Below are 25,720 nucleotides of genomic sequence, written 5' to 3'. Positions count from 1 at the left end.
GTGTCCGGGCTCTCAGATGGCCCTCCGCCCCACACCCTCGCAACTTCCCCTTTCAAAGCAGCATGGCCTAGTGGATAGAGCATGGGGCCTGGGAGTCAGAAGGACCTGGGTTCTAAGCCCTGCTCCGTGTTTGCCGTGTGACCTTGTGCAAATCACTCAATTTCTCTGTGACTCACCTGAAAGATGGGGATTAAGACGGTGAGCCCCATGTGGAGCATAGACTGTGAACCACCTGCTTAACCTGTATTTACCCCAGAGCTTAGTACAATGCCTGGCACATACTAAGTGCTTAACATATGCCATTTTAAAAAATTAACCCTCCCTCCTCCAAAAAAAAAAAAGGAACCACTTTCTCTACCCCAGCCGTCGATCTCTAATGGCAAGACTCTCTGTCCTCTTCCCAAGAGCCAACTTTCTGCTTACGGGGACACAGGGGGCAGTAGGCTATAAACTCATAGTGGGCAGGGAGTGTGTCTGTTTACTGCTGTAATGCACAACCACTTAGCACAATGCTCTGCACACAGTAAGCGCTCGAAAACACGATACATACACACACGCACATACACTCTCACACAGAGTTCCCACCGAAACCTTCCATCTTCCTGGCATCAGTGAGCGTAGGCACGGGCAGGCACACACACACACACAAGACTGAAACCCCATGTGAGCAGGAAATATGCCCACTTATTGTTAGTACTCCTCCAAGCGCTTAGTACAGTGCTCTGCACGCGGTAAGCACTCAAATACGATCGACACACACTTCCCACCAAAACCTTCCACCCTTCTGCCATCGACGAGTGTAGGTGCTGGCCCCCACACGCACGCACATTAGACCGTAGACTCACTGTGGGCAGGGAATGTGACCGTTTATTGTGAGTACTCCCCCAAGCGCTTAGTACAGTGCTCTGCACACGGTAAGCGGTCAGATACGATCGACACACCCTCGCCCCCACGACCTTCCACCTTTCCGGCCTCGGTGAGTGTAAGTGCGGGCACCCCCATACTCGCACGCACTAGTCTGAAAACCCGCACGGGCAGGGAACGTGTTTACTGTGAGTACTCTCCCAAGCGCTCAGCGCGGTGCTCTGCACACGGTAAGCGGTCAGATACGATCCCGGCTCCGCCGCTTGTCAGCTGCGTGACTGTGGGCAAGTCACTTAACTTCTCTGTCCCTCAGTGACCTCATCTGTAAAGCGGGGATCGAGACCGTGAGCCTCGCGTGGGCCGACCCGCTTACCCGGTTTCTACCCCAGCGCTTAGAACGGCGCCCTGCACACGGCGAGCGCTTAACAAATACCAACGTCATCATACGATCGCCACCCACTCCCCGCCGAAACCTCCCACCTCCCGGGCCCCGGCCCGGCCCGCCGCTTCGAGGGGCGCCGCCCCGGGGAGGCCTAGCCGGGGAGGGAAGGGTAGGGGCGTCGCGGCGGGCCCGGTGGACCCCCGGCAGCGGGCCGCGGCTAGGTGGGGTGGGGGAGGAGGGGATCCCGCCCCCCCCCCCGCCCCGGGCTCACCTTCGCTGCAGAACTTTCCGCCGAAACCGGTGTGACTGCAGTCGCAGCTGACCTCCCCGGCCAGCACGGCGCAGAGCCCGCCGTTGGCACAGGGGTTCCGGCCGGCGCAGAGGGGCTCGGCCCCGACCCCGCCGAGCCCCTGGCTGCCCAGCAGGGCCGGCGGCCGCTCGCCCAGCTTGAGGTTGGCCAGCAGGCCGCGGAAGGGCGGCTCGTACTTGACGGTGCTGAGGGTCAGGGCGGAGAGGCGCACGTCCGGCGGGACGCCCCCGACGAAGAGGTCGCTGCCCACCACCATCTCCCGCCGTTTGGAGCGGACCTCGGCGGCGCGGGCCTCGCCGTCCACCGCCAGGGCCGTGCGGCGGGCGTCGCGGGTCAGCAGCACCATGTGCCAGCGGTCGTCGGCCACGAGGGTCTCCGGGTGCAGGGTGGCGGGCTCGGCGCAGGACAGCGTGAAGCGCAGGCGGAGCCGCCCGTCCACCAGCAGCAGCTCCAAGAAGTCGCAGTCGCCGCCGTCGTCCAGGTAGAGGATCAGCGCCCGGCTGGCGTTGGTCCTCAGGCTGAAGCTCAGCTGGCCGCCGGCCGCCGCGCCCGTCCAGCCGGCGTAGCGGGCCCACTGGCCCGGCGCCCCGCCGAACTCCAGGCCCCCCGCGCCCGCCACCAGCAAGGCCAGGGCCAGCAGACGGCTCCAGGGCGCCATGCCCGACGCCGGACCCAGGCCCCCGGACCCCCGGACCCCTCGGCCCCCGGCCCCTCGGCTTCAGAGCCGCAGGCGCATGGGGCTGGGAGGGGGCGGCTCCCCCGCGGCGCCCTCGGGCTCCGGGCCGGACGGGGGTGTGGGGGGGGGGTCACGGTGCCATGGCTGGGGCCCCGGGGCCACCGACCAGGCTTCGGGGGGCGCGGAGGGCGGGACGGAGGAGGGGCCCGCCGAGGCGCCCCTTCCCCGGGATCCGCGAGGGGCCGGGCGGGGACCTCTTCTCTCCGGACGGCAGCCTGTGGAAACGGACGGACGCAGAGAGAGAGAGACACAGAGAGAGTCACAGAGAGGGACAGTCAGAGAGAGAGAGTCAGAGACAGAGAGACAGAGACAGAGTCAGACAGAGAGTCAGACAGAAAGAGACAGACGGAGAGACCGAGAGACAGACAGGGACAGAGGCAGAGAGAGACGGAGAGACAGAGCCACACAAAGAGAGAGACAGAGCGAGACACGAAGAGACAGAGAGAGAGAGACACAGAGAGAGGGAGGGACAGAGAGGAGACGGGGTCGTCAGAGGGGGCTAGAGACTGGGGGAACCGACGTGCCGTTGGAGCCCAGGACAGGCAAGCCGGGATGGGGCACCGGCCGGAGACAGAAGGGCGCTTGGAGCGAGGCAGAGAGGTCCTGACTTCCTCCAGGCCGGTGACCCGGCCTGCCTCGGTTTCCCCGCCTGTCACCCGGGGGTTGGAGCGAGGAGGGCCAGGAGCGGGAGATGCCAGCCAAGATCCTGACCAGGTGGCGGAGGAGGAAGTGAAGATCTCAGTGGGGGCCGAGAGCCCCTCCTCATACACACACCTCACCGGCTCTCCTCTGAAGACTCTCCCCAGGGCTCGGTCCAGTGCACTGCACACAGTAGGCGCTCCATAAATAGGATCGAGTGACTGATCCGGGGGGCCCCTGGGGACCAGCCACGTGGGTCCGGAGAAAGGGAAGATGGGGACAGCGCGAAGGGAAGGAGCAGCCCCTCCCCCAACCCCAGCATGGCTCTCACCAAGGGGTCCCGGCTCCAGATTCGCCCGCCCCAACCAGAACCCCAAATCGTCCCGCTGTCCGGAGGGCAGGCCCCAGTCCCGCCTCCTCCCCGCACCCCGCCCCAAGGTCAGCCCCAAGAAGTGTCGGCCCACCTCGGCCCGACCCTCCCTCCCTTCTTCCTCCCTCCCTCCCTCTCCCCTCCCGGGCCCGCGCCCGCCAGCTCTCATCAGCCCCTGACGCTGGATAATGAAGCCGTTAAATAATTCATCGCGATTAATTAAATGCCGATTCGTCAATGGCCTCACCGGGTAACCAGCTTGGGAAAAGGGGGAAGGTAAGCAGGTGGACCCGGGCGTCCGGCCCCCCGATGCCCGGGGGCTCCCCGGGGCCCTCCCCACCCAAGCCCCGGTGTGTGTCTGCCTCCGCATCTCCACTACCGTCCGGTCAAGTCGACACCTCTCCAGAATTAAAGGGGCTGGCCTCCAGCGACCTCCCCCCTCCCCCGCGGCCTCCTTCAAGACCCCTCTCTCTTCCTGGATCCTGCCTCCCCAGACCCTTCCCCTCCTATGACGCCCCCTCCTCCCTCGATCCGGGCGCAGGCTCCAGCAGCTCCTCCCCCTCCTCTAAATCCCTCTCCCCGCCCAGATCCGGGCTCCAGGCCTCCAGAATCCCCCCAGAGTCAGCCCCAGTTCCCCCCGCCACCCCCAGCCCTGGCTAAGACACCGAACCATTAGGAAAGAAAGTTCATTTGCATAAAATTGCCTTTCTGAAATGATTACCCTTGTAACGGGCTGTCAGAGAGCAATTTATACCCCACACCGGGGAGGGGAATTTGCATCTCGTTAAACTCCGAGTCGTAATTATTTATATCCAACAACCCTCCTGAATATTGCATCGATTTTATTTTGGGGAGGGAGGGAGAGGCTGGGAATTCGAAGGAGGGAGGAGACCGGGAGAGACGGAGATGGGGCAGAGCCGGGGGGAAGCGGGGGGGAGAGAGAGAGAGGGAAAGGAGAAAGACCGAGGAACTCAAGAGTGGAAAAAGGGGACAAACACTAGGGATCGAACGAGACACAGAGAGATGGCAGAAAAGGAGAAAGCGAAGGAATTATGGGAGAACAGGATATACAGAGAAAGAAGGAGGGGGACGGGGGAGAGGGAAAGAGGGACACAGACAGAAAAGGATTTGGGGATAAGAGGGAGAGGAAAGGGAGGGAGATCTTAATTACATCTGGTTTCCCACACACACACCAAAAAAAGGGCACGCCTGCCCCTGCCCACTCCATGCCACCTTAGTCATCTCTCTCACAGCCCGGCCCAGGGCTGGGTCCCCCAGAGTGAGTCCCCTAATACCACCCCCACCTCCTCCCTCGGCTGCTTTTTCTCTCTTGGGCCTTTGCCCGCCCTGGCGACCCGACCCCCCTCCTTCTCTGGGGGTCACGGCTCACGTGACTCTGAGCTGCCCCCCCGTCTCTCCCCCACCCCCAATTTCACAATCCCCGGACATCACCTGCCTCCACCTCTCCCCACCCTCCGTCCAGGTGTCCTCCACGCCACCCCAGCCCCCCCAAAATTCCGTAACCCCACTTCTCTGCCCCCGCTGACCCCAACCCCCTCTCCCTAGACGACTGGGTTATATATAGTCTTTTCGTTTGCGGCTCCTCATTGGGTAATGGGGGATAATTAACATGCGCGGGCTAATTAGCCAATCAAATTAAATGCAGCACCTGCTCCCCGACTGATTGACGCCCTCGGCCCTCCCGGCCCCCCTCACTCTAGGGAGAGGGGAGGGGCAGCGTCCCGGCCAGGCAAGGGTGGCCACGGGGGGGACCGATGGACCCCCCCCCCCAGGGGAGGGGGAGGCTGTTGGGAGTTTGGGAGAGAAAAACATTTTTCCCTTCTCTGCCGGTCGCCTCCAAACCCGCTTCCTTTCCTTCACTGTCTCGGCAGCCCTCTGTCTGTCTGTCTGTCTGCCTGTCAGTCTCCCTCCGCGGGTCTCTCCCTGCCTCTGTCTCTCTGTCTCTGCCTCACTCTCTCTGCCCTCCCCCCTCCAGACTCTATTTTGGGAGGGAATTAATTAGCTATCGATTTCCGCTGGCCGAGGGAATGGGATTTCGTGCTGCTGTCCACACGTCCCGGCTCGGGGAGGGGCGGGGCAGGGGCGAGGAGGAGGAGGGGCTCCGTGTCGGGGTGGGGGGCTCGGACGTCCCTCCCCCAGCCCCCGCGAGTGTCAGGGGGAGGACTGGGCGGGGGCGGGTTAAGACTCAACAGGCTGGAGGTAGAGGAACTCCGGGACAAAGTCTCCTAAACTTCCGGAGCCTGGAGGAGATGGGCAGAGGATCCAGACGCTGGGGCGGTGTCAGAGGGGGTGGAGTGAGGGGTGACCCTCGACTCAGGGACGAATCCGGGGGGAGGGACGGAGACGAGAGGTGTGGGCTGGGGGCAGTGCGGGGGGCCAGGAGCCTGGGTCCTGGGAGAAGAGGTGAATTTGAATCGGAGAGCAGGAGCTAGAGGGGCCAGGCATAGGGGTTTGGAGGGGTGAGGGGCAGACTGGGGCTGGGGAACAGGATTTATTAATAAAAATAATAATATTAATAATAACTGGGTCATTTAAGTGCATACAGTGTGCCAGACACTGTACTAAGCGCTGGGGGGGGATACAGGCAAATCAGGTGGGACACAATCCCTGTCCCACATGGGGCCCAAATGGGTCTCAATCCCCATTTTACAGATGAGGTAACTGAGACACAGAGAAGTGAAGTGGCTTGCCCAAAGTCAAACAGCAGGCAAGTGGCAGAGTAGGGATTAGAATCCACGACCTTCTGACTCCCAGGCACATGCTCTGTCCACCGCACCATGCCGCTCTATCATTTCTGGGAATGCTCTGTCTGCATAAGTGAAAGGAGGGGAAATCAAACAGTTGCATTAATTGACTGCTCACTGTATATAGAGCACTGTACTACGCTCTTGGGAGAGTAGGACACAAATCCCTACAGATATATTCTCTGCCCACAACGAGCTTGCAGTCTAGAGGGGGAAATTTTGATCCCAGGCGGGGTTGATCTGGTGGGAACCGAAGGAACGGCAAGGGGAGGGTCTCGAGCTTCGAGGGCTGCTGTTGCTTTATCAGTTTCCATTCCACTGTCACCAGCCCCTCTCCCTTCCCTTGTTCGCCAGCCTGTAGGAGGGTGTGGGGTGGAAGGGGTGATGGGGTGATGGGGTGATGGGGTTCAGAAGTGCGGGTGGAGGAGACATGCATTCCATCGTATCTATTGAGTGCTTACGGTGTGCAGAACACTGCATTAAGCATTTGAGAGAGTACAACAGAGTAATAAGCAGACACATTCCCTGCCCACAAGTTTATGCATAATTGTGTGTGTTGTGGGGTGGGGGTGTAAGGGCATCCAGTGGGTGCGAGACTGGCCATTCGTAAGTGGGAGGGGGGTGGGGGCAAGGGGGCAGAGAGCCGTGAATATGAGTGTGCGTGTGTGTATGTGTGTGTATGTGTGTGCCTCTTTGTGGAGGAAGGGTTGTGGGGTTTTGTGGCGATTCCCTTGAGGGAAAGGGTGTGTGAGTGTGCGTTACCAAGACCGGAGACAGGGGTGCCAGGGCCCGGCCTGAGACCATGAGGGTCTGGGCAGAGGCCAAGGGAAGGAGGCCATCTTAGGGTGCGGTCCCCCTGGATTCTGGGCCAGGGGTTGGGACCGTGTGGGTCAGTCAGCCAGTGAGTCAGTCAATCATATTAATTGAGCACTTACTGGGTGCAGAGCACTGTACCAAGCACTTGGGGATGTACAGTATAACAGACACACAACGAGCTTGTTGTCTAAAGGGGGAGACAGACATTAGTATAAATAAATGACAGGTGCCCCTGCTCCTCCTCCAGCGGCCCTTCTCCCCCCTCCTCATTGCTCATTCTGCCCACCCCCGGGCTCCGCAGGAGCAGACAGTTTCAGGGCCACCGTCAGGGTCCGCGCCCGGGGCCGTGCCAGGGCCTGAGTCTGCTCTGGGACCTGAGGCTGAGCTGGGGCTGAGGCCGGGGCCTGAGCGAGCCTGAGCCTGGCTAGGGCTAGGCTGGGGTCTGAGCTGGGGCCTGATCTGGGACTTGCACCGGGGCCCGTGACGGGGCCAGAGTGTGTGTCAGGACCCGTGCTGGGGCCTGAGCCAGGGCAAGGCTCAGCCAGCAGGCAGGGCCAGAGGTCCAGGGGTAGAGACGCCCGCTGAGGAACCCCCTGCCTTCACCCGGCTCGGCCCAGGGCTCCTGCATCACGGCAGAAAATGGGACACAGCACCAGCCTTCTTCCAGATACTGCTCCGGAGCCTCGCGGCCTCCCCAGCCCTTCTCTTCCCTCTCTCCCGGCTTCTGGATCTTCCTTCTGGAACCCAGGCCCCTCCGCCCTCGGCCTTCACTCTCCCGGCCCCCAGCTGCCCCCAAACCGGGAACCCCGTTCGTTCATTCAGTGGTATTTATTGAGCGCTTACTGCGTGCAGGGCACTGTACCGAGCACTTGGGAGAGTACAACATAACAATAAACGGACACATTCCCTGCCCACAACGATCTTACAGTCTAGAGGGAGAGATGGACGTTTATATAAGTAAACGAATTACAGATATGTACGTAACTCCATTCCTCTCCCGGGACCCCAGGATCCATCTCCCCCTTCCGGTCTCTTCTGCTCTCCCAGAAGGGATAGTGACCCTTTCTACTCCGGCCCCAACCAGGCCAGGAGGCTTCGGCACAAATAGGATCCAGAGGCGGCTTCCTTGGCTACCACCAGCCAATCCAAACCAGTGACTTCACCGGATCCTTACTCTCTTGTCTCATCACTGCCCCCCTCAGCCTCCGAAGACACATCGGTCACTGGCTGCACTGGAAGCCACGGGCCAGACTCTGGTCCCCACTGCAGCGTCCAGTTCGCGCTGCAGCGCCCAATCGGCGTCCCAGCTCGCCCGCCCAGAAACCCTCAGGCCCATGGGGTCCTTTTCATTCATTCGGCCGTAATTATTGAGAGCTTACCGTTGTGCAGAACACTGTACTAAGCGCCCCACCGCAGCCCACCTACAGGGCCTCCAACCAGCCTGGTCCAGGGAGGGGCCCTGATCCAGAGAGGGTCCCTTTCCCCACACCGCCCACCCTGCACTGTCTACTGTCATCAGCCCTAGTTATGGATGCAGTATGTTCATCTCTGGACTGGGAGGTCATTGTGGACGGGATCGTGTCTGTTTGTTGTTCTATTTATCGTGATTATGTTGTCTTGTTTTTGTCCGTCTGTCTCCCCGGATTAGACCGTTAGCCCTTCACTGGGCTGGGATTGTCTCTATCTGTTGCCGAATTGTACATTCCAAGCACTTAGTACGGTGCTCTGCACATAGTAAGCGCTCAATAAATACTACTGAATGAATGAATGAATACCGTACTTTCAAAAGTACAGTGCTTCGCACACGGTAAGCGCTCAATAAATATGATTGAATGAATTAATCTGGCCTTTGCTGGAAGGTCCGGGAAGGGGTTTCTGCCTCGTCATTCACTGCAAATCCTGGGAGAGAATGTTCTCCTGGTCACTGGCCCACTGCGGCTCTCCGAGGTCCACTCCTATGAGGTGAGTGTACTCTGCAATCCAGTGGCCTCCCCTAGCATCTGTTCCAGTGTCTTAGGAGCTCCCACAGCTTTCTGGGGGGCTGGATCCCTCAGGGACTATTGCTCAGCCTGGATCCAGGGGGTTTCCCTCGGCCACAGCCTTCACACGCGGGATGCAGCAAGAGAGTCTGTGCGGTGGACACAGCAACCTGGTGCAGTGATGGCAGGCAGGGGAGTGGGCCGGGAGGTGGCCTGGTCCTTGCTGCAGCTCCAGGGCCCCACTGGGGCAGTCCTTGCTGGGCTGTCCCCTGCAGATCCAGTGGGGCCCTCCTCTCCTTGTTGCACTGGGTCTCACTGCCTGCGGCACTGCCTCCTGCTGCCTTCAATCCCGCCGCATGTGGCCCCTTGCACCGCCTCTCACTATCCAATACACTGCCTCTCACCGCCCGCTGCATTGCCTCTCTCTGTCCACTCCACGGTTCGTGTCCTCTCCATGGGAAGCAGTGCGGTCCAGTGGGCAGAGCACAGGCCTGGGGGTCGGAAGGGCCTGGGTTCCAATCCCAGCTCCACCATTCATTCATTCAGTCGTATTTATTGAGCGCTTACTATGTGCAGAGCACTGTACTAAGGGCTTGGAATGGACAGATCGGCAACAGATACCTGCTGTGTGACCTCGGGCAAGTCACTTCGCTTCTCTGAGCCTCAGTTACCTCATCTTTAAAATGGGGGTTAAGAGTGTGAGCCCCATGTGTCCAATCTGATTAACTTGTATTCATTCATTCATTCATTCAATCGTAATTACTGAGCGCTTGCTGTCTGCAGAGCACTGTAGTAAGCGCTTGGAAAGTACAATTCAGCAACAGATAGAGTCAATCCCTACCCAACAACGGGCTCAGTCTAGAAGGGGGGGAGACAGACAACAAAACAAAACAAGTAGACAGGCATCGATAGTATCAAAATAGATAAATAGAATTATAGATATATACACATCATGAATAAAATAAATAGAATAATAAATATGTACAAATAGACACAAGTGCTGTGGGGCGGGGAGGGGGGTAGAGCAGAGGGAGGGAATAGGGGCGATGGGGAGGGGAGGAGGAGCAGAGGAAAAGGGGGTGTCTAGAACAGTGCTTGGCACATAGTAAGCACTTAAGTATCATAATTATTAAGTACCCAGCTCCCTGCAAATCAGTCCTGTATCTTGGACCTGGCTACCAGGCCCGATCACTGCCCTAGGCTCTGGGCCACCAGCTAGTGCTGACCAGGCTGGGCCTTGGGGCTGTTGGTCTCCGCCATGCCCCCAGGGAGGGGGGATGAAGACTCTGAAGATCTTCAGGAATGCTGCAAAGGCGAGGGAGGGACAAGCTGCCCTGTCTGAGCCCCGGTGAAGCCAGGGGATCCAGTGCCACTTCTGTGGCGGCCTGGGCACCATCCGGGCATGTGATGATGATGATGGTGGTATTTGTTAAGGGCTCACAATGTACCAGGCACCATACTAAGGGCTGGATACAAGGAGATCGAGCTGGACACAGTCTCCATCCCGTGTGGGGCCTCACAGCCTCAATCCCCATTTTACAGATGAGGGAACTGAGGCATAGAGAAGTGAAGTAACTTGCCCAAGGTCACACAGCAGACAAGTGGCAGAGCCGGAATTAGAACCCGTGACCTTCTGACTCCCGGGCTCTATCCATTATGCCATCCGCTTCTCTTGTGCTCCAGTGCCCACCCAGGGCGATCCATTTGCCTCCCTCCATCTCCCTGGCCGAGCCTTTTGCAAACCCAGAGGCATCAGAGAACTGCCCGGCCAATTTAGAGCAGAGCGGGGACCCCCAGCCCCCACTTCCCGCCCTGCCCTTGCTCACTACTGAGCTCCTGGAGTCGCTCCCTTGGAAGGCCGGGCTGCGGCCGTGCCCGTGCGTTGCCCCCTCTCCACGGGGAGCATCCTTCCCCACAGGTCACCCGAGCTCCTGACAGCTGCGGCCCTCACCCTCCTCCTGCCCCCCCCCTTCAGCCCCACCCTCTGCTGACATCACCCTGCCCCCCCCCCGGCATCACTAACTCTCCCTGGGGCCCTCCACATGCCAACAACCTCCAGTGCCAGCTGAGAGTGAGACACTGGGATCCTCCCCAAAACCCATTGAGAGTGCCAGGGTAAGGGATGAGGGGCAGGATGCCTGGGTCCCTTCTCACCCTCCTGTCCTCAGAGAAGGGGGTGGTTCAGAAGAGGTGGAGGATGGGGGGACTAGCCCCCTTCCACCCTTAGCCATGCTAAACTGGGAGATCAGGGAGACAGAGAGAGGGATAGGTTCTTACTTTTATTCCCTTTATTCAACCCCCACCCCAGTTCTACAACACTTCGCCATATCCGTCGTTTATTGATGTCTATTAATAGCTGTCTTCCCCTCTAGACTGTAGACTCCTTGTGGCCAAGGGAATGGGTCTGTTCATTGCTATATTGTACTCTCCCAAGCATTTAGTACACTGCAGTGCTCATAATAAGCGCTCCATAAGTACAATTAACTGACTGACCACCCACCTCCAGCCACTCTCCCCAAACCATCAGATGGCCCAAGCTACCAAAGGAAGGAGAGAGGAGGACAAGAAGAAGGAGGAGAGAGTGAAGGTATAAGCAGAGGAGGGGAAAGAAGTAGGGAAGAAGGACGAGGAGGGTGAAAACTCCGGAGCCCAAGACTGAGGGTTAGGGGCTTAAAGGAGAGATTACTGGTCCCCTCTAGACTGTCAGCTAGTTGTGGGCAGGGAACATCTCCGCCAACTCTGTTGTACTCTCCCAAATGCTTAGTACGGTTTCCTACCCATAGTAAGTGCTCAGTGGATATCACTGATCGATTGATTCTGCAGCATGTAGGTGGTGTAAAGAGGAAGGGGTAATGATGATTTTAACAGTTACATTATTTCTTAAGCACCTAGTAGGTACCGAAGCACTGTGCTGAGTGCCAGGGTAGATACAGAAAATCAGGTTAGACACAGTCCCCGTCCCACACTGCACCCGATGTCTAAGAGCAAGGGAGAGCAAACGATCTCATCCCCATTTTGCTGATGAGGAAACTGAGGTCCAGAGAAGTTAAATGACTTGCCCGAGGTCACACGGCAAGTCAGTAGCGGAGCTGGCATTAGAACCGGGGTCTCCTGACTCCCAGTTCTGGTCTCTTTCCACTAGGCTACAAGAGAAGCCGGAGGTAAAGTCGGGAGGGGAAGGAATAGAGATTAAATTTAATTGTGTCTTTTTTCACTGGGTCCCCGAACCTATGGGTCCATAGATGGCAAGAGGGTGAAGGGGAGTTGTGTATACCATCCCCAGACCTTGTTCTCCCCTCCCTCACAACGAACCACTTGCTCACGCCCTTCCTTCTGCCTGGACCTCCCTCCCCCTTCACCTCTGGCAGACCATTGACCTCCCCATCTTCACAGCCTTTCTGAAATCACATCTCCTCCAAGAGGCCTCCCTTGATTAATCTCTCCTCTCCCCACTCAATTTCCCTCCCCGAAGCAGCGTGGCTTAGTGGAAGGAGCACGGGCTTGGGAGTCAGAAGTCGTGGGTTCTAATCCCGGCTCCGCCACTTGTCAGCTGTGTGACTTTGGGTGAGTCACTTCACTTCTCTGGTCCTCAGTTACCTCATCTGGAAAAGGGGGATTAAGACTGTAAGCCCCACGTGGGACAATCTGATTACCTGTGTCTACCCAAGCTCTTAGAACAGTGTTTGGCACATAATAAGCACTTAACAAATACCATCGTTATGATTATTATTATAATATCATCACTTTTGTGTTATCTAAGCGCTCGCACTCACCGGCCCGCCCCTCCTTGCACTTACCTATGTGTATTTATACTCTATTGCTTCTCCCTTTCTGCAGTTTATTTTAATGTCTGCTTCCTCCCACGAGACTGTAAACTCCCTGAGGGCATGGACTGTATCTAACAAATCTCCCAAGTGCTTAGTGAAGTGTCAGCGCTCAAGAAATAAGATTGATCAAGAAGAGACAGATGAGAGTGAATGACTCCATGGTAGAGGGTGCTGGAGAGTGTCAGAGCATTGGACACCTCTTTTAGCATGGGTCACAACTACAGAGAAGCAGTGGAGCTTAGCGGCTAGAGCATGAATCTGGGAGTCAGAAGGACCTGGGTTTTAATCCCGGCTCTGCTACATGTCTCCTGTGTGACTTTGGCCAAGTCACTAACTTCTCTGGGCCTCAGTGCCCTCCTCTGTAAAATGTAAGACTGTAAGCCCCATGTGGGACAAGGACTGTGTCCAACCTGATTAACTTGTATCTACCCCACTTCTTAGAACATTGCTTGGCACATAGTAAGCACTTAACAAGTATATATCTATAATTCTATTTATCTATTTTGAGGGTACTGATACCTGTCTAGTTGTTTCGTTTGGTTGTCTGTCTCCCCCTTCTAGACTGTGAGCCCGTTGTTGGGTAGGGATTGTCTCTGTTGCCAAATTGTACTTTCCAAGCGCCTAGTACAGTGCTCTGCACACAATAAGTGCTCAATAAATGCAGTTGAATGAATGAAAGTACCATAATTTATTATTACTATTTTAGATCAGAGGCCCCCTGATGGCCAGGGACCTGTCTTTTAGAGAAGCAGCGTGACTCAGTGGAAAGAGCACGGGCTTTGGAGTCAGAGGTCATGGGTTCGAATCCCGGCTCGTCCACTTGTCAGCTGGGTGACTTTGGGCAAGTCACTTAACTTCTCCGTGCCTCTGTTACCTCATCTGTAAAATGGGGATTAAGACTGTGAGCCCCACGTGGACAACCTGATTCCCCTGTGTCTACCCCAGCGCTTAGAACAGTGCTCGGCACATAGTAAGCGCTTAACAAATAACAACATTATTATTATTCTTCATCCTTTATTGTATTCTCCCCCGGTGCTTAATGCAGTGCTTGACCTTAAGTGGATGCTCAGTAAATCCCACTAAATGAAGGAAGCAGGAGGAGAGCGGAGAGGTGTCTCAAGGGGTGCAAAGAGGGTGTGCTATAAGGGTTGGTGCGAATATGGAAGAAGGGGTGCCGAGGTGTGTTGGGGGATTTCATGTGGACAAGATGTGGCTGGATGAGTTCAGGGGGAAGGAGTCAAGGCGGTAAGGGTGACCTTGAGCAAATTACTTCTCCGTGCTTCAGTTACCTCATCTGTAAAATGGGGATCGAGACTGTGAGCCCTACGTGGGACAGGAACTGTGTTCAACCTGATTTGCTTGTATCCACTCCAGCGCTTAATACAGTGCCTGGCACATAGTAAGCGTTTAACAAACACCATAATTATTATTATACCACAATTATTATTATTATTGAGTCAGTCAATTGTGTTTATTGAGCATTTACCGTGTGCAGAGCACTCTACTAATCGTTTAGAAAGTACAATATAACAACGTGTGAATGGGGTGTCCCTAGGCTGGAGCCTGTCTGGGTGCTGACTGGGGGTATGGGGCTGTGGGTGGGATGTGGGTGGGATGGAGGTGAGTGGGGAAGAGCTTGTGTGGGGGGAAAATGTCCACCCGAGGAAGAGGAGGAGGAATAAGGGTGTGGCTGATCTGGGTTTCCTCCAGGAGGGTGCAGGACTTTGCTGAAGCTGGTGAGTTAGCAGTTGTGTGTGTTTTTCAGGAATGCCTGAAGTGAGTGAGGGTGTGGGTGAGGGGCAACACTGTACAACACACCAACTCAACAAAGAATGAAATTATGGATCAATCGACCATGTAGGTGCCCTGATCGGGGTTAGGCACGGATGGGAGATAGATCAGGAGATAGGAGAGGTGAGTGTCGGGGGTGGGGGCGGAGGGGGGAATGAGTGGAATGTATACACAAGAAGGTTATTCTGAATGAGTGTGTGTGTGTGAATGTATGTATACAGAAATCAGAGCGAATGGAACGTAAGTACACATGAGGTGTATTTTTTAAATGGTATTAGTTAAGCACTTACTATGTGCCAGGAACTGTTCTAAACACTGGGGTAGATATAAGGTAATAGGGTTCAACACGGCCTGTGTCCCACATGGGGCTCACAGTCTTAATCCTCATTTTACAGATGAGGCAACTAAGGTACAGAGGGGCGAAGTGACTTGCCCAAGTTCACACAGCAGACAAGTGGCGGACCTGGGATTAGAACCCAGGTCCTTCTGACTCCCAGGCTTGTGCTCTATCCACTCAGCCATGCTGCTTCCCATATTCTGAGAGTGTGTATGTGTGTACTGAGTGTAGAGTGAGTGGAATATAAGTGTAATCTCAAGAGGTGTATTCTGAGTGCCTGTATAGAATGTAGAGTGAATGGAATATAAATGTATTCACAAGAAGTGTATTTTGAGTGTGTATGTGGGTGTATGTGGAATACAGGCTGCATGGAACATAAGTGTATAAACAGGAGGTGTATTTGTGCATGTATGTTTGGAATGTAGAGCAAATAGAACACAAGTGCATATACAGGAAGTTTATTCATGTATGTGTGTTTGTATTTGGACTATAAAACAAATGGAACATTTGGAATATTCAGGAAGTATATTCTGAGAGTGTGTGCGTGTGTGTGTGTGTGTTTGGAGTATAGAGAAAATGGAACATAAGTATATATACGGGAGGTATATTCAGTGTGCGTTTGTGTGTGTGTGTGTGAGAGAGAGAGAGAGAGAGTCTGTCTGAGGAGCAAGAATAAGGTGGGGGCTATTTTGGGTGGTGTGCAGTTCATCAGAGGGAATGAATAGAATTTCTTATCCTACTGTGGTATTTGTAAAGCGCTTACTATGTGCCAAGCCCTGTACTAAGCGCTGGGGTAGGTCCTAGATAATTAGGTCAAACACAGGAAAGTATAGGAATGACCGGATGTTGAGTGGGTTGTTGAGTGGGTGTTGAGAGGGTTTTGGAGCAGGGGCTGTGTAGGTGTGTGGATATGGTGCCACAAAGATGTGTACTGGGGGAGGGACTCCTTCAGGGCCCTCCTAAAAAGCCACCTCCTCCAAGAAGCCTTCTCTGACTAATCCCACCCCTCCCACCTTTTTCTGTTCGGGACAGCCACGTTGGTTCTCGGGTGTATCATCCGTTTATTAACTTGGCGATTAATTAATGAACAAATTAACTGGGGTTTTTTTATCCGCTGTACCTTATCTTACCCTTTTACCTATTGTATATTCTGTATATTTGTCAATTTGAGTCTGCTGAATAGTCTCCGTTATTCTTTAAACCGCCATAGGACAGTTTGACGTCTACTGTAGAGAAGCGTCTAGTACAGCGCTCTGCACACAGCAGGCAGTCACAAAAGCCGCAGAGGAGGAGAGGGGGCAGAAGGAAAAGGAGAAGGAGAAGAAGGAGGAAGAGGAGGTAAAGTCGGAGGAGGAGGAGGAAGCGAGAGAGGAGCAGGAGGAGAGGAAGACAAGGAGATGGAGATAATGGAGGGAAATGTGGTGTGTAACGTGAATAGTTTGCATCGCAGGGGGCAGGCGGGGTGTGGGACTGGAGACCGAAAGCGGGTGCGATGAGTGTTTGTGTGTGTCTACGAGCTGAGGGAGTATAGATGGAAGATGTGTAGGGGGGAGGTGGGCCCGGAGCGGGGTGAGGTGTGTGTTGGGGAAGTGTGGGAGGTGTGCGACGCGGTGAGTATTGTGCATTGGGGTGTGTGTGGGAGTGTGTGTGTGTCACCGTGCATGGGTATCAGTGTCAGCGTGTGGGTTAGATTTGCGTCTGAGTGTGTGTAGTGGCAGGTGTGATATGTCAGTGTGAGCGTGTCATAGAACTGCGCCTAAATTAGTGTAAAAGAGTCCCCGGGGTCTTCCCACCTTCTAACAACTGTCCATCCCCCTCCCCCACCAGGGTTTCCCTCCCTCTGGGTACCCCCGAGAGAGAACCCCCCCCCCCCCCCCCCGGCCCCTCATCCTTCGTCCTCAGCATCCCTCGGGCGCTGAAGAGGATTCTGGGAGTTTCCAGGGGTGGGGCCCCAGTGGAGAAGACCTAAAGACCAGAGAGCCCCCTCCCCCCGGGGGGAGGGAGAAAGGGGATGGGGAGGAGGGGAGGGGGTGGGGGTGGGGGTGGGGGAGACGCCTTCGGGAGGCAGATGCGGGGGGCGGCTCGAGGGGGCCATAGCATGCGGGGGTGGGCACCGGGGAGAGCAAGGGGGGCAACAGAGCAGAGAGAAAACCCAATCCAAAGAGGGACTTCTAGCCCCCCACCCCAAAGTCACCAACCTGCGGCAGCGGCAGCAGGGGCAGAGGGGGCAATAACTCGCGGGCCCTCCCGTTCTGTCTCTCTTCCTCTCCCAGGGAGCGGGGACGTTTCCTCGGGCGGAGCAGAAAGCTTCCCGTCCTCTCCCTCCTCTCTCTCACCTTCCCCCCACCACCCGCCGGGGCCCCGGTTCCCTCCAGCCTCGGACGCCTGGGTTCTCTGCCGGGCCCCGGCCTCCCCACGGAGGGCTGGGAGAGGGGCGGGGGACGGGGCGGCTGGGAATGGCAGGTGACCTCTCCCCCCCCGCCCCTCGCCGCCCCTGCCCCCTCCCCGGGCTGCAGAGGACCGGGCCCGGGGCGCACCCCTGCCCCGATCGGGCGGGGAAGAAGAAGGGGAGCCGATCAAATAGCGCTGGAACAAGGATGCGCCCGGGAAGCTAACCCCAGACCGGTCGGAGAGAGCCTCGGGAGTCACCCTGAATTGGAGCAGAGAGATGAAGACCCCCCCCCTTTTCCCTCCCCCCATACACGCACGCACACACACACACACACACACACACACACAGAGACGCGCAGCCCCCCCCTCTCCCCCCCGAGGAAGGGAGAGGACCAGATTGCAGGCCGCAGGGCCCCCAGCCTGTGGCGGGACCGGCCGGGCTGACCCGCCTCCCTGATCTGCAGAGCTAGGGCTCGGTCCCCCGCATCCCACCCCGCCGATCCACTCGGCTCCCCACGCCGACTCCGGCAGACCCAAGCGGCCGCCCCCCTCTGTCCTCACCCTCCGCGGGCAGGAGGGACGGGGATGACGGCGCGCCCGCCGCCTCTCCCGGCACACACCCACCGCCCCCCGCTCCAGGCTCGGCGGGCGGCCGGGTTCGGGCCTTGGGGGCAGACGAGGCTCATCCCCTCCCGGCTCCGGTTCCTCTCCCTCCCTCCCCCGGCAACCCTCCTCCTCCTCCTCCTCCTCCTCCTCCTCCTTCTCCTCTTTTTCCTCCTCCTCCTCCACACATGGAAGCCCTAGTTCTTTCTGGGTTCCTGCCCTCGCCCCCGGGGCCCCGTCCCGACCAGGCTCCCCCTGCCCTCCCTCCTCCTCCTCCTCCTCCTCCTCGTGGGAACCCCGGTCTTCCCATCCCAGTCCCCTTCGCGCCTCTCCTTTTCCCAGTGTAGCCCGAATCCTCTCTAGCATCTTTCCCTTCCCCTCGGCCTCCCCCTCCCCCATCCGTAACCTCTTTTCCCCTTGCCGAACCTCCCCCAGGAACCCTCCGGTTTTCTGGGTTAGCCCCAATTCCCCCCGCCACCCCCAGGCGCCCCTTCCGACTCTCCCCCCTCTTTTCCTCCTCCTGCTCTTCGGCCCTCCGTCTTCCTCCCCGACCAGTTACAATTACAATCGCCCCTCCCACCGATCCCAGTGTCTCACTGGTTTCTCCCCCCCTCCCACCGCTGCAGCTTCCCCGAAGCCGCTCAGCCCCCTCCAGCCCTTCCCCCCCCCCATCACTGGGGTAGCACGGAATGAGGGGACCACCCCCCGCAGGCTGTCGACGTCCACCCCCTCTTCAAACCCCCTCCCCAGTCTAGGCTGGGAACCCCCCTGCCTAATCACCTCCCAGATCCCTCTACCCTTTCCAATCCTCTCCCAACCAGTCCTCGGGCCCCCCCCCACCTCACAACCAGCCCTGGGGGCGCCCCCGGACCACCCCCCCCCGATGCCCAACCCGGCCCTCCCCGGCCTTCCCGACCCCGTCCAAAACCACTCCCCGGCCTCCGGCCCCTCCGACCTCCTCAGCGACGGCCTCCCCTTTGCGGTCCCCCGACATCAGTCCCCCCACCTCCCCCCTCCTCCTTCATCCCACCCAGCCTCGACCTCCCCCCGCCCCCGCCTCGGTTTCCCCCCCCCACGCCCCTCTCCGCAGCCCCCACCCCCATACCTGGCTCTGGGGGCGCGGGGGGCTGGAGGGGAGGGGGCCTGGGGCCTGGGGCCGCCCCGTCCCCGGCGTCGGCGAGCCCCGGGGGCTGCGGTGAGAGGGCCGCCTCTCTCTGTCTCTCTATGTCTGGGGGGGGTCTCTGCGACCCTGGTCCCGGCCGGTGGCGGGTGGGGGGGTCCGGCTGGGGCGGGGGCGGGGGCGGGGGGTCCGGCTGCGGGGGGAGGAGGGTCGGTCCCCCCGGCCGCGGTGCAGGTCCGAGGATGCGCCGGGAGTCAGGGCGGCCGCTCCCGCCGCCGCATCCCTGCAACAGCGACTGACGGCCCGGCCCCGCCCCCGGGCCCGGAGCCCCGCCCCCCCGGGACCCCCGCCCGCCCCAGGACCCCCGCCCCTCCCAAGCCCCGCCCCCCAAGCCCCGCCATTGGCCCGCGGCCCGCGGCCCGACCTCCCGCTCCGCCAATCGGGCCGAAGAGCAGCGACCCGCTTTCCCGCCCTCTCCGCACCCCCCTCTCCACGCGCCCTCTGAACCCCAGCGTCCCGCGTCCTGCCCCGCAAGCTCACGCTCACCGGCCCTCCACCCCGCCTCCTAATAGTGCTATTAATAATAATGGTGGTATTTGGGAAAGGTTTACTAGATGCCGAGCACTGTTCTAAGCGCTGGGGGAGATCCAGGGTCATCAGGCTGACCCGCACGGGAGGCTCCCGGTCTTCATCCCCATTTTCCAGATGAGGGAACTGAGGCCCCGAGAAGTGAAGTGACTCGCCCAAAGTCACACGGCTGACAGGTGGCGACGCCGGGATTAGAACCCAGGACCTCTGACCCCTAACCCCGTGCTCTTTCCACTGAGCCACGCTGCTTCTCACATTAATAGTCATTAATAATAGTAATGGTGGTACTGGTTAAGCGCTTCCTATGTGCCAAGCACTGTTCCAAGCGCTGGAGGGGGAGACGAGGCGAGCAGGTGGTCCCACGTGGGGCTCGCGGGAGTCAGAGGTCAGGAGTTCGAATCCCGACTCTGCCACTTGTCAGCTGTGTGACTGTGGGCAAGTCACTTCACTTCTCTGGGCCTCGGTTCCCTCATCTGTAAAATGGGGATTAACTGTGAGCCTCACGTGGGACAACCTGATTCCCCTGTGTCTACCCCAGCGCTTAGAACAGTGCTCTGCACATAGTAAGCGCTTAATAAATACCAACACTATTCATCCCCATTTTACAGATGAGGGAACTGAGGCCCAGTGAATAATAATAATAATGGCATTTGTTAAGTGCTTACTATGTGCCAAGCACTGTTCTAACCGCTGGGGGCGGGGGGGATACAAGAGGAGTTGGTTGTCCCACGTGGGCTCACAGTCTTCATCCCCATTTTACAGATGAGGGAACTGAGGCCAGAGAAGGGAAGTGACTTGCCCAAAGTCATACAGCTGACAAGCGGCGGAGCCAGGATTAGAACCCGTGACCTCTGACTCCCAAGCCCGGGCTCTTTCCACTGAGCCACGCTGCTTCTTCTACACCCTTGGATCCCTTAGTCCTCAACCCCGCTCGTGCCCAGTTTTTTTAATAATAATGATGGTATTTGTAAAACTGTTACTCTCTGCCAAGCACTGTACGAAGCAGTGGGGGGGATACAAGGTAATCAGATTGTCCCCCTTGGGGCTCACAGTCTTCATCCCCATTTTACAGATGAGGGAACCGAGGCCCAGAGAAGTGAAGTGACTTGCCCAAAGTCACTCGGCTGACAAGCGGCAGAGTCGGGATTGGAACCTCTGATTCCCAAGCCCGGGCTCTTTCCATTGAGCTACGCTGCTTCCCTCTCCTTTCCCCCTCGGGGCCTCCCTAAAAATAATAATAACGGTATTTGTTAGGTGCTCACTCTGTGCCGGGCACTGTTCTAAGCACTGCGGTATACAAGATAGTTGGATTGGACATAGTCCCTGTTCCATAAGGGGCTCACAGTCTTAATCTCCCTTATAATAATAATAATGATGATGTTGGTATTTGTTAAGCGCTTACTATGTGCAGAGCACTGTTCTAAGCGCTGGGGTAGACACAGGGGAATCAGGTGGTCCCACGTGAGGCTCACAGTCTTAATCCCCCTTTTACAGATGAGGGAACTGAGACACAGAGAAGTGAAGTGACTTGTCCACAGTCACACAGCTGACAAGTGGCGGAGCCGGGATTCGAAGCCACGGCCTCTGACTCCCAAGCCCGGGCTCTTGCCGCTGAGCCACGCTGCTAAGGGAACTGAGGCACATAGTCCCCGCTCGCGCGGGGCTCACATTCTTAATCCCCCTATACAGATAAGGGAACTGAGGCACAGAGAAGTTGTGACTTGCCCAAGGTCACCCAGCAACCAAGTGGCAGAGGCGGAATTAGAACCCACGACCTTCTGACTCCCACACCCGTGCTCCTTTGTTAATGACGTGTCTATATCTATGAATCTATTTATCTTGATGGTGTTGACTCCTGACTACTTGTTTTGTTTTGTTGTCTGTCTCCCCCATTTAGACCGTGAGCCCGTTGCGGGGCAGGGATGGCCTCTCGCTGTTGCCCGATTGTCCATTCTAAGCGCTCAGTCCAGTGCTCTGCACATAGTAGGGAAGCAGCGTAGCTCAGCGGAAAGAGCCCGGGCTTGGGAGTCAGAGGTCATGGGTTCTAATCCCGACTCTGCCACTTGGCAACTGTGTGACTGTGGGCAAGTCACTTCACTTCTCTGGGCCTCAGTTCCCTCATCTGTCAAATGGGGATGAAGACTGGGAGCCCCACGTGGGACGACCTGATTCCCCTGTCTCTCCCCCTGCGCTTAGAACAGTGCTCTGCACATAGTGAGCGCTTAACAGATGATACCAACATTATTATTATTATTATTATTGTAAATACGATTGAATGAATGCTGTACCCACCGTGCCATGCTGCTTCTCCCTAAAAGCGGGGCATCGCTTGACTCCCAGCCCCGGCTCCCCCTCGCTCTCCCCGTCCGGTCGATCGTCGCCTCCGTGGATCTGCAGGGAGCATATGAGGGCATCTCCGTGGGCATCATCTCCGTGGGCATCATCTCCGTGGGCATCATCTCCGTGGGCATCGCCCAGCCCGGCGTCCCGCTGCCCGGCAACGGCTCTGACGAGAGGAGAGCGCCCTCTGCCGGCTCCCTCGGCCCCGGAGGGAGGGGGGAAGGAGGGCGGCCTGGAGGAAGAGGCCACGGGGTGGGAGGGTGGGGGCGACTTGAGGAGTAACTGAGGCAGGTGGGGGGCGGGGGGGAGGCAAGGTTATTGGCCTGGAGGTCACTGGGTCGAAGCAGCGTGGCCCAGCGGAAAGAGGCCGGACTTGGGAGTCAGAGGTCATGGGTTCTAATCCCCGCTCCGCCGCTTGCCGGCTGGCTGACTTTGGGCAAGTCGCTCGGTGCCTCAGAGACCTCATCTGGAAAATGGGGATTAAAACTGTGAGCCCCGCGTGGGACAACCTGACCCCCTTGTATCCCCCCAGTGCTTAGAACAGTGCTTTGCACAGAGTAAATGCTTAAATAAGCAGCGGGGCTCAGTGAAAAGAGCCCGGGCTTGGGAGTCAGAGGTCGTGGGTTCGAAGCCCGGCTCTGCCACTTGGCAGCTGGGTGACTGTGGGCAGATAACTTCACTTCTCTGGGCCTCAGTTCCCTCATCTGTAAAATGGGGATGAAGACTGTGAACCTCAAATGGGACAACCTGATGACCCTGTATCTACCCCAGCGCTTAGAACAGTGCTCTGTAAATAGTAAGCGCTTACCAAACACCAACATTATTATTATTACCACCATTATTATGATTATTAGTATTATTATTAGCACAGTGCTAAGTGCTTAGTACAGTGCTCTGCACACGGTAGGCGCACAATAAATATGAGTGAAGAATAAAAATAATGATAATGGTATTTGTTAAGCTCTTACTATGTGCCAAGCACTGTTCTAATAATGCTGGTATCTGTTAAGCGCTTACTATGTGCCAAGCACTGTTCTAAGCGCTGGGGCAGATACAAAGTCATCAGGTTGTCCCACGTGAGGCTCACAGTCTTCATCCCCATTTTACAGATGAGATAACTGAAGCACAGAGAAGTGAAGTGACTTGCCCAAAGTCACACAGCTGACAAGTGGCAAAGCAGAGATGGTGGAGCCAGGACTAGAACCCGCGACCTCTGACTCGCAAGCCCGTGCTTTTTCCACTGACACTCGCTGCTAAACGGGATACAAGTTAACCAGGTTGTCCCACGTGGGGCTCACAGTCTTCACCCCCCCTTTTACAGATGAGATAACTGAAGCACAGAGAAGTGAAGTGACTTGCCCAAAGTCACACAGCTGACAAGGGGCGGAAGAGGGATTCGAACCCATGACATCTGACTCCCAAGCCCGTGCTCTTTTCACTGAGCCACGCTGCTTGAATGAATGATTGGGGCGAAGCATTCCCTGGGGAGAGCACAGTATAACAATTAATGCAGTCAGTCGTATTTATTGAGCACTTACTGTGTGCGGAACACTGTACTAAGCACCTGGGATAGTACAATATAACAATTTCTGCATTCAGTCGTATTATGAGCCCTTCCTGTGTGCAGAGGACTATACTAAGCCTTGGGAAAGTACAACACAATAATAAAGAGAGACCTTCCCTGCCCACAACGAGCTCACAGTTAGGGGGCTGGGGGGAGACAGACGTCAATACAAGTAAACAGACGTCATTATAATTAAATAAAATTACAGATATATACAGAAGTGATGTGGGGCAGGGAGAGGGGGGAAGAGCAAAGGGAGCGAGTCAGGGTGATTCGGGAGTGATGAGACGGGGTGATGAGGCAGATGCCCCAGGCCCAAAGAACCTCCTGGAATAGCGCATAAGAGGCCCCATCCCAGCAACCCGGACCCCTTGACCTCCACCAGTTCCCCCAAGTCAGAGCTTCTCCCTTTTCCTCCTGAGTCACTCAGCTTCCCCGGCTCATAGGCCCAAAGTAGCCAGGCGCCGCCTGGCCCCCGACTCGACCAAGAGACCTTTTCTCTCCTGCCTTCTGCACCAGGTCGCTGGAGAAAAGAGGGGAGAGAGAACGCCGATGGGTTTGGGGGGTGAGGGGGACGGTGACGGCCTCTAAAAGCGCAAGAAGAGTCGGCTCCTTCCCTGCAAACCGGAGCTGGAGAGGGTGGTGGAAGGATGAGGGCAAGGGGGAGGGCAGAGGCAGGGAAAACCCAGAGAGAGGAAATATGTTCGTTGGTCTGGGGTGAAGGCCGGGGGGACGTTGTGACCCTTCCGGTGCCTGCCGGTCTACCAATGGCCAGCAGCGCCTTAGCGTGGAGCAGGGAATCCCACGGGGTTCAAAGGAGGGGTTCCCGCCATGCCGGCCTCAGGAATCATCTGGGATATCTGCGTTCCACAGGGGTGGGGGTGGAGGGGAAGGGAGGATTTCTCACCCAGAACCATCCCAGCCACTAAAGCATCCCGAGTTCCTTTTAGCCTCCCCCTTGTCCGTGTTGAGGAGCTTCCCTAAGAGCACTGAGGAGTCTCCCTAAAAGCACGTGGCCGGATGCTAGTGTCCATTGCAGCAAATCCTCAACCGTGGGTGTGAGTGGATGGGGGGGTGTGTGTATCAGTGTGTGTATTTGTGGGCGTGGGACCCCACGGAAGGTGTGTTTGTGTGAGTGCAAGAGGGCGTATGACCATTTGTCTATTTTGGGATGTGTGTGTGTGTGTGTGTGTGTGTGTCGGTGTCTACACAGGGCAATAATTCATTCCCAGACCCCTTATTTGCTTCTCTGGGTTCTGTGGTCTGTACTACCAAAGGCAGTTCTTCATTAGCCAGTGTGAATTGGATGAACTCCAGGGCCGTTTTCCCGATATAGACCTGCCTTTGTTAGGTTGAGTGTGTGTGTGCATGTGTGTGTGTGTGTGTGTGTGTGAGAGTGTGCGTATACGGGTGCCTACCTGGGTTTCTTTGGGTCTGTCTGTCTTGGGGGAGAGCTGAGGGGGAGAGAAGGGGAAAGTCAAGACCAGCAGGAGGGAGAGCCACCTGGGGATAACCTTGGTCCATAACCTTGGGGACCTTGGGGAAAGTCCTCCTGTGACTCAGCTTACCCTCCCCCTTACACACAAACACACACACACTTGCAGGGTTCAGGAGTCCTCCAATAAAGGGGCTAGGGATGTGATAGCCTGGGTCAGAGATTCAAACCTTCGGCAGGGAGACAGTGAGCACGGATGGGAAGGCAGAGGGATGGGAAAGAGCCCGAGACACACGGAGGAGGTAGGGAAGCTGAGGAGAGAATCTCCGGCAGTAAGACACACCTCCCTTCCCCCAGCCCCTTCCTCATCACCTTATTCCTGATCTTTCTTCCCCCACATCTGCACCCTCCCCTCTCCTTCTCTTCCTCTTATACCTCACTCCTTACCCTTAGCCGGCACCCTCTGATCCTGCTCCCCGAGATCTACTCCACCGGGCTCCCTATTAACAATAATAGTATTTGTTAAGCGCTTACCATGTGCCAGGCACTATACTAAGCGCTGGGGTGGATACTAGCAAATCGGGTCTGTCATTGTCCTTGTCCCACGTGCGGCTCACAGTCTCAATCCCCATTTGACAGATGAGGTAACTGAGGCCCAGAGAAGTGATGCGATTTGCCCAAGGTCACACGGCAGACGAGTGGCGGAGCTGGAATTAGAACCCATGACCTTCTGACTCTCAGGCCGTGCTCTATCCACAACTCCACGCTGCTTCTCACTACGCCCATTCCGCTCCTCACCCCTCCCCTCCCCTCCCAGCATCTTGTTCCCTCTTTTTCGCCCTTCGACACCTCCGGGTCCCCAG

General features: G+C 57.1%; 2 protein-coding genes across 34 annotated transcripts in view; both read right to left on the bottom strand.

Annotated features, from left to right (window-relative positions):
• The window catches only part of NRXN2 (neurexin 2), a 176,888-nt gene extending 174,629 nt beyond the window's left edge, over positions 1-2,259 (bottom strand). For all 33 annotated transcript variants that reach the window (XM_039911367.1, XM_029061746.1, XM_029061768.1 and 30 more), the window contains exon 1: positions 1,518-2,259. In XM_039911367.1, the coding sequence (XP_039767301.1) occupies positions 1,518-2,214 (697 nt within the window). In that variant the 5' untranslated portion in view covers positions 2,215-2,259. The remainder of the gene's footprint in view (positions 1-1,517) is intronic.
• On the bottom strand, positions 2,251-25,643 carry LOC114810334 (basic proline-rich protein-like). Its single transcript, XM_029061692.1, has 4 exons — positions 25,635-25,643; positions 21,811-22,008; positions 18,916-19,093; positions 2,251-2,507 (listed from the first exon to the last, which is right to left on the bottom strand). Exons 1-4 carry the CDS (start codon positions 25,641-25,643, stop codon positions 2,275-2,277), a joined length of 618 nt encoding a protein of 205 aa, XP_028917525.1. The 3' UTR covers positions 2,251-2,274.
• Between the last annotated feature and the right edge of the window lie 77 nt (positions 25,644-25,720).

This window comes from Ornithorhynchus anatinus, chromosome 3 (genome assembly GCF_004115215.2).
Source record: "Ornithorhynchus anatinus isolate Pmale09 chromosome 3, mOrnAna1.pri.v4, whole genome shotgun sequence".
In the NCBI taxonomy this organism is placed as follows: domain Eukaryota; kingdom Metazoa; phylum Chordata; class Mammalia; order Monotremata; family Ornithorhynchidae; genus Ornithorhynchus; species Ornithorhynchus anatinus.
The sequence above is the reverse complement of the archived record's forward strand: the minus strand, read 5'-3'. Positions and strand labels throughout refer to the sequence as shown.

Excerpts from the sequence above, each read along its gene's own strand:
- LOC114810334 (XM_029061692.1), bottom strand. Across the intron at positions 19,094-21,810 it reads GGGAGAAGCAGCATGGCACG|CCGGACCCCCCCACCCGCCA; the intron begins GTGGGTACAGCA and ends CCCCCGCCCCAG. Across the intron at positions 2,508-18,915 it reads CCCCGCGCCCCCAGAGCCAG|GCTGCCGTCCGGAGAGAAGA; the intron begins GTATGGGGGTGG and ends CCGTTTCCACAG.